This window comes from Acanthamoeba castellanii (assembly GCF_000313135.1).
Source record: "Acanthamoeba castellanii str. Neff unplaced genomic scaffold scf7180000084753, whole genome shotgun sequence".
In the NCBI taxonomy this organism is placed as follows: Eukaryota; Discosea; order Longamoebia; family Acanthamoebidae; genus Acanthamoeba; species Acanthamoeba castellanii.
Window position 1 is genome coordinate 498,003 of NW_004457538.1, and position 13,528 is coordinate 511,530.

Genomic DNA, 13,528 nt, shown 5'->3' on the forward strand with positions numbered 1-13,528 from the left:
GTCTTGAGCGGCTTGGGCCGACCCTACGGTGACGCGAGTGCGGTCTTGAAAAACCTTGATCGGTGCGCCGAGATTGGCTAGCTCGCCTTCCCATTGGCCCGCCGTATATCACCTAGGAGCGTGGTTGGTTGCTCGGCTCCTTAAACTCCGGCCCAAGAAAATACCCAAAATAATTAGGATAACTAAAATCACATTATCGAAAAGGAGAAATAAAGAACAAACATTAGATGGACGTGGCCGCTGGTGCGGGGGCGGAGGAGGTCGAAGTGGTGGGCGCTATGTTCCCGGGACCCGACGGCGAGCCGCCTCCGGGTGTGACCGCTGCCGCTGCCGCGCTGCGCAGCCGTCAGCCCGCCGCCTTCTCGCTTCGCCTTCCTCTCCAGCCTTCAGTACACTGCCCCCAATCATTTCCTTTTCAATTTCTTTCTTTTTTTGTGCTTGCCATGAAACGCTCGGCGGCTACTTTGCCGTCAACGAAGGAACAAACAAACAAACGAACACCATCACCCCGAGGACACAGGGCCTGTACGTATGATAGCCCACTCACTTTTATCGACACAACCACCAGGCGGAGGCAGATGACGACCAGGCGGAGGTCACGATCGAACTCTACTGCGCGCTGCCAGCGACCTATCCCATTCAGCCGCCGCAATTCGCCGTACGCGGGGCCGAACACGAACACCACCAGCTGCCGCCGGGTGGGCCGCGATCGGTCCTATCGCGAGCGGCGGCGGACGACCTACAGAGGCGCCTGGCCCTGCACGTCGACGCCCACTGCCCGGCGGGCGAGGGCCGGCTGTTCGAGGCCATCCGCTGGCTGCAGGAAAACGCCGCGGCGAGCTTCGCCTGGACCGCTCAGCCGTTGACCACCACCACCGACAAGAACGTACGTTCACGACCTCACTGCATATTTGGAAAGCGTCTCTTCGTCGCGTCGACGACCATTGGTAGATGTTATTATAAACAATAATGTCTATATAACGAACATGTATTCCTCCTTGGTGGTAGGAGGGTGGAGAGGAAGAGCGGCACTGGCTGTGGTCGCATCACATCTACGGCAAGAAGAAGCGGCGCATCATGCCGGAGTGGGCCAGCGAGCTGCGACTGCGCGGGGCCTGTCTGGCGGGCAAGCCCGGCCTCATTGTGATCGAGGGCGACTCGCAGCGCGTGCGTGAGTTCGTTAGGTACGCGTACCTCCCTGGGACTGTTCAACCACACCGCACGTGACACACACGACACATGACACACACGGCACACGGCATGGCAATAACTTACACTGCCCTCGCGCTGGGCAGGCGAGTGCGTGCCATGCCCTGGCAGCGAATGGTGAGCAAGTTGGAGGAGAGACTACCGCAGGGAGAAGACAGCACAAAACGCTTTCCGGCGTTCAAGGAGGTCACCTTCGACGGCCTGAAGGAAATCCTCGAGCGTCTTGGGATCGAGCACCGACTGGGCGAGGTGCTTGGCCTGAGGCACCACCCAGAAGAACAAACTGTTGAATAGTGAGTAAGGCTTGTTTTTCCCCTCCGCTCGACTACTATTTCGTTATTTTGCTCTCATCCACAGAAACCGGCTGTGGCGCAATTGGTAGCGCGGTAGACTGTAGTCTTGATGCTCACCTCGGTAGTCATCTATCGGTTCCTGGTTCGAGTCCGGGCAGCCGGAATTCTTTTCTTTTCCCTCTTCTATCTACTGCATATCAAGAAATCCATGTTAAAAAAACTAATCTCGGTGAGTGCGAGAGGAGAACGAAGAATGATGTGACTGACAGGCGTGGGTGGCTTAAGGCCTGGGTCCGAAAGCAGGTTTTTTTGTTGTTACGTTGTGAGGCTCTTCTTCACATGAGCTCGTTGATGATCAGGAGGCTGAAGAGGGGCAGGTCGCGGTAGAAGCCGCTCAGGCCTTCGCTCGCCCAGATGTGCCGCACGCACTCCACCACCGATCCAAAGCGGCCCGGCTCGGCCAGCATGCGATGGCACACGATCGCCGCCGGCACCTGCATGCCCACTGTATATACCACCACCACCGCCACCACCACCGGTGAGCAGCGGTGGCGCCAGTTGCGGGGGTCGTATCTGGGCGTACCAAGGACAAGGCTGGAGAGCCAGGAGCCGACCGTGCCAATGGCCCAAAGCCGAGCGCGGTCCACGATCACCCTGGCGGTGGACCGTTCCTCCCTTTCCTATTCCCCAATAGAGCCATTATTTCTCGTTATTGACAGATTAGGTGAGTGTCGAGTGTCGTATGCGGCCGGAGGTGCATGTACGTCGTAGAAATCGGGGTCGTCTTGGTGGTTCTTGACGTCGCTGGCGAGCCATCCCAGCGGTTCGCAACCAATGCCCGTCACCGAGGTCACCGCATCGGCCAGCCGCACTCTGCACCCCCCCCCCACATCCACCACGTGCGAAGAAGATGGCTGCCTGTCAGCACAGTGTTGCGTGTGCGTGTGCGTGTGCGTGTGCGTAGGTTTGACGTACTTGAGTACGTTCAGAGCCAGTAACTCGAAATACTTGGCCGGCAGGGCACGCCAGTGGAGCCTGCCGAGGCTGGTGAACGGCACCAGGCTGCCCCAGCCTCTCCTGAATATCATTGTTGCGGTTGCGGGCCAGAAATGGTGAGCGTTGTGTATGTGTGCGTGTGCGTGTGCGCGTGTGCGTGTGCGAGAGAGAGAGAGAGAGATCACGATCGTGGTCACGGTACCAGTTGTCGGTGTGGAGCTGCCAGGTGAGGATGGAGAGCGGGAACGCGATGACGGTGCCCGCGACGTTGCCCCATAGCGAACTAAAGAGGCTGGGGCTCTCCATGTTCCCCGGCTGCTGCCCTGGGGGCGCTCGGAAAGCTGGTGGCACGCCACACGCCACACGCCACACGCCACACAGGTCGCGGGTGAGCAGTTGAGGAGGCGAAGCAGAAGTTGGCTGGCAATTGACAGGTGTGAAGGTGGGGAGTACCATCGAGCGTGAGGCTCACGGCCAGGCCCGCGTAAAGAGCGGTGAGCAACTCCAGCATATCCGTGCCCCTGCAAGAGCCCACGATCGTGATAAGTCACACAAGCCCACACGACACACGACACACGCCGCACGCCGCAACACACAAGGTTGAGCAGAGGCACGTTACACGAGCAGAGCAAAGCGCTTCCAGCTACGGTTGCTGATAACCGCCTCGGCCTGCCGTTAAAAGTAATAAATAAATTTTGTTTTGCAATAAATTAATAAATTAATTATAAATAAATAAAGAAAACGAACAAGGGAACTAAAGGGTGCGGTGCCTTGAAATCTTTCAAGGGCGAGCCGACAACACGGTCCCACCCCGACGCCGACGGCGTTGGCGGACGATTGATCGCGCGCACCCACGCGTTCCAGGCGTTAGAGTAGGACAGCATGACTGGCCAACACCGCAACAAAGTGTGAGGCTCGCCGCCCAATAGGCCAACAGTAAAAACAAAGTAGTGGGGGGAGCGAACGGGGGCAGTAAAGCACGCCACAAACGATCGAGTAGACAGGCGGCACGGCGAACATGGCTATGGGTGGCGTCTCCTCTTCCGTCACCGGCCGCTGCTGGCTGCCGCCCGCGCCTCCTGGTGCTGCCGTCCGAACCATGATCTTATATCTATTGTGCCAAACAAGAAACAGTGCCGCAGAAAATATGATTGTGTTGCCCAATTCCAGGCATTACAAAGAAATTAAGAAATATCGCCAGACAGGGGCCTCTATCCTTCGCGACAAGGCCGCGAGAAGGGTGGCAAACCAATCCGCTGTGGTGTAGTCGGTAACATTTATGGTTCTCACCCATGCGCCCCGGGTTCGATTCCCGGCAGCGGAACATTCTTTTATGTTGCCTTTTGTTGTTGGCTCCAGGCACCTTGCGCCGATATATCGGCCTAAAAAGAAGCGGGTGGAGGATCTCCTTGGCAGATTCGCGCCGAAAAAGAAAACAAAGAAGCAAGGCCTGTGGCCCAATGGAAAGGCGTCTGACTACGAATCAGGAGATTCTGGGTTCGACCCCCAGCAGGCCTGAAGCTGCATCTTTTTGGTCATTCTGGTACCCGCTTCAACACCACAGGAGACTTTTTTGTCATTTCAAAGCCGCAAGAGATGGAACAGCAGGCTCCTCGTGTGCGGTTGCTCACCCAGAACATGAATATCCATCACTTTGTTGGCCACTCTTATCCCAACCGTGAAGCCCGGGTGAATGGTGTTCTGCCCCCCCCCCGCACCACACAGTCCCTTCTTCTTCTTTTTCTTTCTTTTTTTTCACACCGCCATGTGCTGTTGTGGCGTGTGCAGGTCTGCTGGCACACGTGGACGAGTTCGATGTGGTGATGCTGCAGGAGCTGTTCAAGTTTCATGTGCCTGGTGGTGCTGTTGGCGAATGGCGTGATCGTGTGGTCGCCCGCTGGCCACACCACCACCAGGCCAGCCACGCCCCGCCCCACTGGTTTCAACAGGACACTGGTAACTGTTAGCTTGAGTCCCACCACCCATCGCTCGGTCTGTGCTGTTCCACGCACTAACCACCCACCATCCACCCTCCGCACAACACAGGACTGTTGATCTTGAGCAAGCACCCCATCGTCTCCTCCAAGACCATCTTCTTCAAGGAGCGCAGTGTTGCAGTATGTCACCACAGGAAACATCAGCGCCAGCGGGTGTCCATGTCACTCATCACTTGTATTGGATGGTGTGTCGTGTCGTGTCGTGTCGTGTCGTGGTGTGTGTGTGTGTGTGTGTGTCATGTGTCGTACCATGTGTGGTGTGTGGTGTGTTGCGGGACAGGAAATGGTCTCGCTCAAGGGCGCACTGATGACCAAGCTCAGGCTGAGCGACGAGGGACCGCACCTCGTCGTTATCACCGCCCACCTCGACGCCCACAGCCTTGACATCCGGCTGGCACAGCTCAAACAGATCATGACCGAGCTGGTTCACAAAGTTCGCTCCTTCGCAGTGCTCTGAGCGTGTCGTGTGCGTCGCGTGCTGTGTTGCATGCGTTTCGTGTCGTGTCATGTGCGTGTGCGTGTTGTGTGGTGTTGTGTCGTGTGCGTGTCGTGTCGTGTCGTGTCACTCATTGCAGATGTGCAGGAGTTGGCCGAGGACGAAGAGGCGCGCATTGTGTTGGGCGGCGACCTCAACATCGACAGCATTCACCACGCGGAGGCGTGGGAGGCCGCCAAGGGGATCCTCCACCCGCTCGAGAGCGCCGTGGACAAGGGCGCCTACCGCGGCCCCGAGGGCGGCCGGCCCTACCCAGTCACCCACCACAAGTGGGACGTGTGCCTAGACCACATCTTCGTGCACGGCGTGGCTGTCGACGCCAACTCGCTCCAGCTCCACAAGTGGCCCGCCGTCTTCGCCACTCCACCTTAATCTTTCGTACGTTGCCATCGATGTCTTCGCGTTGTTGTGCTGCCTTTTCACCACAGAGGCATTTTTTTCCCACCAGAAGGGTGCGACGTGAATGAAGCCGACGACATGGGCCTGCGGCCGCTGCTCGCTGCGGTCAAGTGCAACAACATGGTCATGGCCGGCCTGCTCATCGACCACGGTGCCCACGTCCATCAGCAGAATTGTAAGCGATCAGAGCTGCACGCCCTGGCCGAGACCCAGGAGGGTCCCTACCCTGATGTACGGGCTCACCTACTGTTGATTCAAGCAGCGTACGTTTACTTCTTTACCACACACACACCACCCTGCGCAATGCCCAACAGTTGCCGGCGACGGTTGGAGCGAGGTGGGTCAACACGGTGCAAAGATGGGCCATGCCTTCGCCCGCGGTCAAGTTCTGGCAGCTGCTCCTGGACATTGGCGCCGGTCCGAACTGGTATGCACCGCACACGGCCACACGTTCTGTGCCCATCATTCAATTATCACCTGACCTGCATGATTATCGGGACCGTCAGGCCGGACCGGCACGGGATGACACCATTCCATGTGGCCTGCGCACGCGGCAACTGGCCGGTCGTCCAATTCCTCCTCCAAGGTGCGTTGCTTGCGGGGCTCAAGCTGAGCCGACGCATTGCTGACATTCATTGACGCAGGCAAACACGTGAGCGATGTCGACAAAGCCGACGAGCAGGGCGAAACGGCGCTGCACTACGCCGCGCGCTATGGTCACGCCGCTGTCGTGTCGCTCCTTCTCTCTTCGCGAGCCGACACGCGGCTGATTAGCAAGCACGGCAACCCCGCCGAGGTGCCCCTCGGCTGGCCTTCATTGCCTCTTAGCTTGTCTTCTTCCTCCTCTCGCAGTCTAGTTCAGAGACGAAGGCTGATGGAGGCCTCATTACGGCTGGTCAGGTGGCGAGAGCGGCGGGCCACGTGGCCGTGGCGGAGCTCATCGAAAGCTGGAGCTATCGGGCGTGTCCCCTCTTGTTCATGCCCTTCGGCGCGCTGGTGCACGTGATGGCCCTCCTGGAGCCCCACGACCTGTGCTCTGTTGCCCAGACCTGCTCGGTACCCCACCCCGGCCGCCTGAGCTCGATTCGCGCCACAGTTCTTCCTTTGGGCTGACACCACCCGCACCACAGACACTGAACGAAGTGAGCAGCGACGACCACGTGTGGCGCCGCTTCTGCAATGCGCGGTGGAGCAGCGATGACAAGGGGTACGAGGGCAGGCGATGGAAGGCGCGCTACATGGCCTGGCTCCAGCCCCGCCTCAAGCAGTACGCCACCAGTAAAGGTAAGTACTTCAACTCTCGCCGACGTTGGCGCTTTTCATCGCAAGAGAGACTGATCATTTTACTGGCCAGCGAGAGGATTCACCGGAGCCGCAGCCTCTGCGCGGCCATCAACGCATCAATCCGAGGACTACGACCATCTTTTCAAGTTCAACCTCATCGGCGATAGCGGTACGCTTCATCGTGAGGCCTATGCTTGGATGATGCAGCTGTTGGCGATTCAATGGCGTGTGGCTGACTCTGGTGTTCTTTCGCCAAAAAAACAGGTGCGGGCAAGACTTACCTCCACACTCGCTTTCTGCCCAAATTCCATCGACACCACTCCAGCACCATCGGCGTTGAATTTGGCAGCAGGACAATCGAGATGTGCGGCCAGCGCATCAAGCTGCAAGGTATCACCCCTCTTCGCAGCCTTTCTTTCTCGCTCTGTTGGCAGGGTCCCTCGCGCGTTCGATCTTGTGCGTTTTGGCTGACCTGGATTCTGCTTTCATCATAAGTGTGGGACACGGCGGGCCAGGAACGTTTCCGCAGCATCACGGGGGCGTATTACCGAGGGTCGCGCGGCCTGCTGGTGGTCTACGACATCACCGCGCGAAGCTCGTGGAAGAATGCCAAGTATTGGGTCGAAGAGGTGCGGCGAAGCCTGGCCGATGATGTTGACATGATGCCCTTCATCCTTGGTACATTACAGTCCTGCCCTTGTCCTGTGACGGTGATCGTCAGCTAACCATCGTTGTGTGTCGTGTGTGTCGTGTGTGTCGTGTGTGTCGTGTGTGTCGTGTGTGTCGTGTGTGTCGTGTGTTGTGTATTGACAGTTGGAACGAAGAACGACTTGGAGCATCAGAGGCAAGTGTCGCCGGAGGAGGGCCAGGCGCTAGCCCTGGAGTTGGGCGCCGCCGGCTGGGCCGAAACCAGCAGCCGCACCGGAAGCGAAGTGGAGAACACGTTCCTGCGCCTGACCGAGGCAGCTCTGCTGGGTGTGGACCCGTTCTCCAGCTACGGCGCGGGTCCCGAGTGCTGCGTCCCTAGCGCAGAGGTGCTGCAGGCGCTCTACGACAAGTCGAGCACGGGCCGGGCGGAAAAGGAGCGGATTGCAGCCTTGGCTCGGTCTAGCCAGTGCCTACTCCAGTAGCCCTGCCAATAAGTTAGGTGCTTCAATAATCAGGAGTGGTGGCCAGGGGGGGGGAATCTGCACGATGTGCGCAAGGTGCTGGCGGAGGGCGACGGCACGAAGAAGATCACCACCGACGCCGGCAGCGGCGGCGGCCAATAGCGGCAGCTGGTGTCCGAGGCGCGGGCCGTGGGCGAGGGCGTGTATGGGATTGTCGAGCACAAACGACACACAAGACATGATTGTAGCGAGATCAATATTACCCACACGCTTCAGACATCATTCGAAGGAAGAGCTGGCAAGCGGTGGTACGTACGTTGAGCCAGGCGTTGGTCTTCTGGTGCTGGTTCTCCTTGATGCACAGGAAAGTCGCGTTTCGTGCGGGTTCAAGGAGTGGGTGTTTAGATTTTCGTTCTTCTCTCTGTGGATTCATGTGTCGTTCGTGGAAGGTGAAGGTACCATTGGAGAGGCCACTGGGGAGCGGTGAGAGCGGAGGCGACGAAGACGGCCACCACCAAAACCTCATTGCGGCCGGCCATTGGTGCTGCAAAACAACTGGAAGAACTGAATGAGCGAGAAGATAATCATCGCCGTTATGCGCGTGCCAGTGCAGTGGTGCCGGATTTGGGACGATTCCTCTTCGCCGCTCGCGCCAGGTCGGGTGCCAGAAGATCAAAACTCAGGTTTATAAAAGTTGACGAGTTTAGAGGCATGGTCACGCCAACCAAAGAAGCGCCTCCAGCATGGAGCGAGGAAGCCACTTCAGGCTCTCCACAAGCGCAGGAGGAGGCGAGGGCGAGGGAGCCGCTTCTGTGCTGCCGGCGCCGCCTTCATTGAGCGCAGGGACGTCCTCCTGATCCTGTTGGGCGGGCGGAATGCAGCGAGCGACCACGCGCAGGCGCTTGAAGATGTTGGGGCACGGGTCGCCGAGAGGACCCCATCCGTTCTGCTGGATGGAGCAGTTGTTGCGGCCGAGGCACAGGCTGGTGGCGTACGCCACGGTCTCACGGGCGTCGCACCAAGTCTCCGCCTTGTAGCATGGACAGACGCCCGTCGGCAGACCGTACGAGGCAAAGGAGATGGCTCCGACCACCTGACACACACACACAGGAGAGTCAAGGAAGAGATCAAGAAGATCATCGATTTCGTCGGGTGAAACAATGGCGTCACATACCCAGTTGGCAGGACAGTTCACTTGAGCGAATTGGTGTTCAACGTCGGAGGCGCCGCACACGAAGCTGCCGGCAGCGGGCTGGGGCGAGGCAGAGGGCAGTGCAACGGGCGAGGGCGACGCAGCTGTCGGAGAGAGCAACGCGGAGGGAGACGGGCTGGCGAGAGGGCGCGAGGGAGCGCATTGGACGACGATGCGCATAAGCTTGTGCACGCCAATGCAAGGATCCCCGAGAACGCCGCTGTCGTCCTGTTGGACCGAACAGCTGCTACGTCCCACGCAGAGGCTAGCCACCAGATCCCTCGTCCCTCTGGCGTCACAGCCCGGGTCGACGGCGAAGTTGGGGCAGCTGCCGGTGGGCGTGCCGTACGCGGCAAACGGGACTCCGACGATCGTCTGCGTCGACGCACGCCGGGCGTAAGCTCTCTGTGTGGTCGCATGCGCATGTCACTTCACTGAGGGATGCGATGCGTACCGAGCCAGCTGGACAGCTGATGTGGGTCCAGGTACGCTCGCTGTCCGTGGCACCACAGACGTAGTGGCTGGAGGGCGCCAGCGACGGCAGCGAGGAGACGGAGGGCGTCGCGGAGGGTGCCGGCGCACATTGAGCGATGATACGCAGGCGCTTGGAGACGCCAAAGCAGGGGTCGCCCATGGGACCATTGAATCCGTCCTGCTGGATCGAGCAGCGACCGCGGCCGAGGCAGCGACCGGCCACGACGCTCATAGTCGAGTTGGAGTGGCACCGGGCATTAACGGCGAAGTCTGGGCAGCTGCTGCCGGTGGGCAGACCGTACGAGGCGAACGGGATGGCCGCCACGACCTGTGCGTGTGTGGCGCAGAAGCAACTTTAGTTTGGGACTGACAGACCCAAAAAACACTCTCCGTGCCTATCCATGTAACTAACTCCGAACTGGAAACTGTGCACGCACCGAACCGGGAGGGCAGTCGATGGTAGCACGCGCGTACTCGCGGTCTGAGGACCCACAGACGTAGCTGCCTTGGGAGGGCGCAAGTGACGGCAGCGGCGCCTTGGGTTCGGGCGCACACTGGACGACCACGCGCAGGCGCTTTTGGATGCCGTAGCAGGGATCGCCCATCTGGCCCAGTCCGTTCTGCTGCACGGAGCAGTTGTTGCGCCCCAGGCACTGGCCGGCCACAACGCTCAGGGCGGTCTTTGCGTCACACGTGGAGCTTGAGAAGTAGTGCGGGCATAAACCGCCAGGCAAGCCGTACGCAGCGAATGGAATCTGCACGATCACCTGTTGATGCACCAAACCACGCCATGTATAGGATTAAAAAGGATGAGAGATGGTGATAGCTCTTCGATATTTTTTATGGCGGACAACCACGGACCGTATTGGGTGGACAGGCGATGTGGGCCGTCGCAAACTCGCTGTCGGTTTGCCCGCACACGAGGGTTTTCTCCTCCGGTCTGGTCGACGTCGCAGCGTGAGCCAGCACGAGCAGCACGGCCATGACAGACCAAGCAGCGGTGGCGGCGCTCCTTGTCATACTTGGTAGTGTTGTGCGCGGGGTTGGGCTGTGAATGAAAAGCTGCGCGCAGTCGTGTTTATTTCTTAACTTTTCGGAGCTACAAAAACCACCAAACACTTCCTGTAAGTCTCTCCCTGGGACGCCCGGAACAACGGCCCCGAAAGACCAAGTCGGGAGCTTCACGAAGCCCGACTGCAAGTGCCAGCCGTGTACCGCAGGTCGTACCTCAAAACGGGCGGCAAGTACGAAAAACCGCCCCAAGCGAATACGGCCCGAGCGACAACGAGGAGGTAGTCAAGGCTCTCGTCAATGCCATCAATTCTTCGAGAGCGTGGGGATGCCGCTCGTGCTCACCATTGAACTCCGCTCCGCCGCCGCCACTACTGCAGCAGTGCCAGTGGCCGCGAGAATCGTGGCTTCAACGTGTATGTTGGGTGATTAATGAAAAGCAACATCAACAAGAATGAATCAAGATCAAATGGGGAATGGAATGGGTTAATGTACTGTGCATGAGGCTCAGGGGATCAGTGCTTGGGTGGGAATGGTTTCAGGAGCACAGCATGTATCCTCTGTAGGTGGAGGCATCAGTGTGGGTATGCCCCTCCTGCCCCTTTGCCCCTGCAATCTTGAGGCTGTTGGGTGCCCATAGCACACTTTGTCATGGGTAATTTCATGACTAAGCAGGCACTTGTTGAGTTTGTGGGAATTCAGCTGTTCTGTTTTCCAGTGTAATGGACCCACCACTGACTTGCCAAGTTCTCTATGGTGCAACTTCCCACCTCAGGTGTTTGGTTTCAAAAAACAATGATCTAATGTGACAGTATATAGTGCAGGTGTGGTTGGTGCTGAGTTCCAATGGTATTGAGGAGAGTCTTGCAATAAGGCAGTCAACCCTCAGCTTGGTTGGTGGAAATGGAGGTCGTTCCATGAGGCCACCAACATAACCATTGACAACCTGGCCACCTGCACTGGAGCCAGGAAGTGTTAGCTTCAGGGCTGACATGCCTGATTCTGGGCAGGCACTGCAGTTAAGAGGGCATGCACACACTCACCACTTCATGTCAATGGTTTAGTGACTGGCCATGGGTGAGTGCCACTGGTGGTGGCCATCATCATGGTGGGGTGGTGCTGCTCACTAGAAGAGGTGTAACCAAGGAACTGCAGAGGACGCTGCGTGCTGCACACAACCACGAAGACCTCTTTTGGAAAGAGGGTGCGACAGCATTGAAGAACCAGCACCAACACAACAAAAAAAACCATAAAACCAGAATTTAATTAGTTCTTCTAAAACGCCCAACAAGCCATGAAGCGAGTACAAGAAGATGATGAAAAGAAAACAGACAGTGGCGGCTCTCCGTGCGCGCTGCGTCACCACAACGAGGCTCCCACAAAGAAAAAGGCCCGGCTCTCTCCCGACGAGAACGACGCCACAGCACCACCAGCAGCCGTGCTTAACGCTCACGGGGCGGCTTGTACGCTTGTGCTGAGCGATCTGCCAGACCTCGTGCTCTACCATCTTGTTCGGTTCGTCCACCCCCCCTTGTTTTTGTGTTCTTTTCCAGTAACTAATTTTCAAGTCCGAACCTGATCCACTGGTGGGGAAGGGAGCTGGCGGTGGGCGATGCGATTCGGCTGCGGGCCACCAGCTCCTTCTGGGCCGACCAGGTCGTGCGCAACCACCCGCTCGCCCGGTTCGTACTGGTCGATCTCCTCCCGCGCTTCGCCAGCCTCCTCCCGCCACACCACCATGACGAAGAAGACCGAAAGAACGAAAGCGAAAGCGAAAGCGAAGACCTCTGCCCAGTGACCAATGAAGAGGAGGACGAGGAGGATCTCGAGGCAGAGCTGGCCTGGATCTTAGCAGACGCCGCCGAAGCCGCCCGGCTCGCTGATGCAGAAAAGAAGCACCAACCGTGGGGTCGCCTGGGCAATCCCATGTTTTACCCCGGTATTGGCGGTCACGATGGCTACCAGGGTTTGGGTGTCAGCGGGCGTCGGCTCCAGCTGTCTTCAGAGGAGACGACCGTGTCGAGGAGAGTGGACGAGAGGTGGGAGCTGCTGCAGGCGGTGCGCATTGCGGCCGACGCGCGCCTCCACGAGCTGCGCCTGCGCTCACGCGACTTCTGGCGCGACGTCGCCTCCTCTGATGTGAGGCTGCAGCTCAGCGAGACCGAAGCCTTCTCTCTTGCCCAGGTTCGTAGCCACGAACTAATAATTGCAATAATAATGCAGAAAATTGGAAATATTGTAAAACTAATAATACTAATAATACTAATACAAAATTATAACAATAATATGGCAGCGTGTGCATGTGCGAGCAACGATCGATCACAAAAGTAGCTCTTCCGACGCTATGATGATCACCTTCCTCAGGATTGATCTCCCGCGGCGGGGATCGTCTTCTACAGAAGAAACAGAGGTGATGATCGACTTCACCATTGTATGTCTCGCCTTCGCTTGTGCCCATTGTGTCGCGTGTGGTTGGCTCTGACACACACACCCTAACACATGTTACACTCAGGAATGCAACCATCATGAGATTTGCTACATATCGGTGTCGTGCACTTATGACAGTGGTGGTTTGGACGAATCTGTGAACATCATGTCGGGCTCCCTTGAATTTGGTACGTACCTTGACTCTTCCAGGTGCTCTTGAGATATCGACATCGACCTACGCGACTAAGTGCTGCCCTGCTCGTGCGTGTCATGCGTTTTTCTGTGCGTCGTGTCGTTGGTCACGTCATGTCGTGCGCGTTTTCTGGCAACAGAAGCTGGGCCTCGGTTCAACAGTCAGGTGTGGCGCTATCTGGTGGCAAAGCTGGACGTCAACTGGACACCTTGGCAGTTCCGACCCACCCCTAACACTCTACATACCTCCAACTAAGCCCACATCATTGATGGCTACTGTGATGCAACAACAGGTTGGCGTCGTTTGTGATGCGCTGCGCCGATGGAGTTCCGCCCGCCTTGATCGACCAGGTCTTGGCCACATCGATGCTGATGTACGTGGCAGCTGCGATTTTGGAACTAAGGCATCAGATAGTGCTAAGTGAGATTGTGGGGGGGGGGAAGTGGAG

The 13,528-nt window shown here is 58.0% G+C and overlaps 6 protein-coding genes across 6 annotated transcripts; 4 read left to right on the forward strand and 2 right to left on the reverse strand.

The window, feature by feature from the left end:
• Positions 1-227: 227 nt before the first annotated feature.
• ACA1_201170 (RWD domain containing protein) lies at positions 228-1,599 on the forward strand (the record flags this gene model as incomplete). Its single annotated transcript, XM_004341806.1, has 5 exons — positions 228-389; positions 569-886; positions 1,009-1,184; positions 1,296-1,458; positions 1,567-1,599. 5 exons carry the CDS (start codon positions 228-230, stop codon positions 1,597-1,599), a joined length of 852 nt encoding a protein of 283 aa, XP_004341854.1.
• A 238-nt stretch (positions 1,600-1,837) lies between these two features.
• ACA1_201180 (uncharacterized protein) lies at positions 1,838-3,599 on the reverse strand (the record flags this gene model as incomplete). The annotated part of the gene is made up of 8 exons (XM_004341807.1): positions 1,838-2,007; positions 2,086-2,182; positions 2,267-2,375; positions 2,478-2,579; positions 2,701-2,821; positions 2,952-3,019; positions 3,309-3,384; positions 3,464-3,599. 8 exons carry the CDS (start codon positions 3,597-3,599, stop codon positions 1,838-1,840), a joined length of 879 nt encoding a protein of 292 aa, XP_004341855.1.
• A 495-nt stretch (positions 3,600-4,094) lies between these two features.
• Positions 4,095-5,363, forward strand: ACA1_201190 (endonuclease/exonuclease/phosphatase family protein; the record flags this gene model as incomplete). Its single annotated transcript, XM_004341808.1, has 6 exons — positions 4,095-4,194; positions 4,287-4,348; positions 4,415-4,454; positions 4,545-4,615; positions 4,776-4,928; positions 5,079-5,363. The coding sequence occupies 6 exons, from the start codon at positions 4,095-4,097 to the stop codon at positions 5,361-5,363; spliced, it is 711 nt and encodes a 236-aa protein (XP_004341856.1).
• Positions 5,364-5,468: 105 nt separating this feature from the next.
• ACA1_201200 (Ras subfamily protein) lies at positions 5,469-7,804 on the forward strand (the record flags this gene model as incomplete). The annotated part of the gene is made up of 10 exons (XM_004341809.1): positions 5,469-5,621; positions 5,705-5,817; positions 5,897-5,976; positions 6,035-6,186; positions 6,243-6,446; positions 6,521-6,674; positions 6,745-6,843; positions 6,939-7,064; positions 7,170-7,352; positions 7,488-7,804. The coding sequence occupies 10 exons, from the start codon at positions 5,469-5,471 to the stop codon at positions 7,802-7,804; spliced, it is 1,581 nt and encodes a 526-aa protein (XP_004341857.1).
• Positions 7,805-8,498: 694 nt separating this feature from the next.
• ACA1_201210 (rhamnosebinding lectin (SAL), putative) lies at positions 8,499-10,433 on the reverse strand (the record flags this gene model as incomplete). Its single annotated transcript, XM_004341810.1, has 5 exons — positions 8,499-8,876; positions 8,958-9,350; positions 9,430-9,777; positions 9,887-10,216; positions 10,311-10,433. The coding sequence occupies 5 exons, from the start codon at positions 10,431-10,433 to the stop codon at positions 8,499-8,501; spliced, it is 1,572 nt and encodes a 523-aa protein (XP_004341858.1).
• A 1,321-nt stretch (positions 10,434-11,754) lies between these two features.
• Positions 11,755-13,335, forward strand: ACA1_201220 (uncharacterized protein; the record flags this gene model as incomplete). Its single annotated transcript, XM_004341811.1, has 4 exons — positions 11,755-11,975; positions 12,029-12,644; positions 12,973-13,075; positions 13,220-13,335. The coding sequence occupies 4 exons, from the start codon at positions 11,755-11,757 to the stop codon at positions 13,333-13,335; spliced, it is 1,056 nt and encodes a 351-aa protein (XP_004341859.1).
• Between the last annotated feature and the right edge of the window lie 193 nt (positions 13,336-13,528).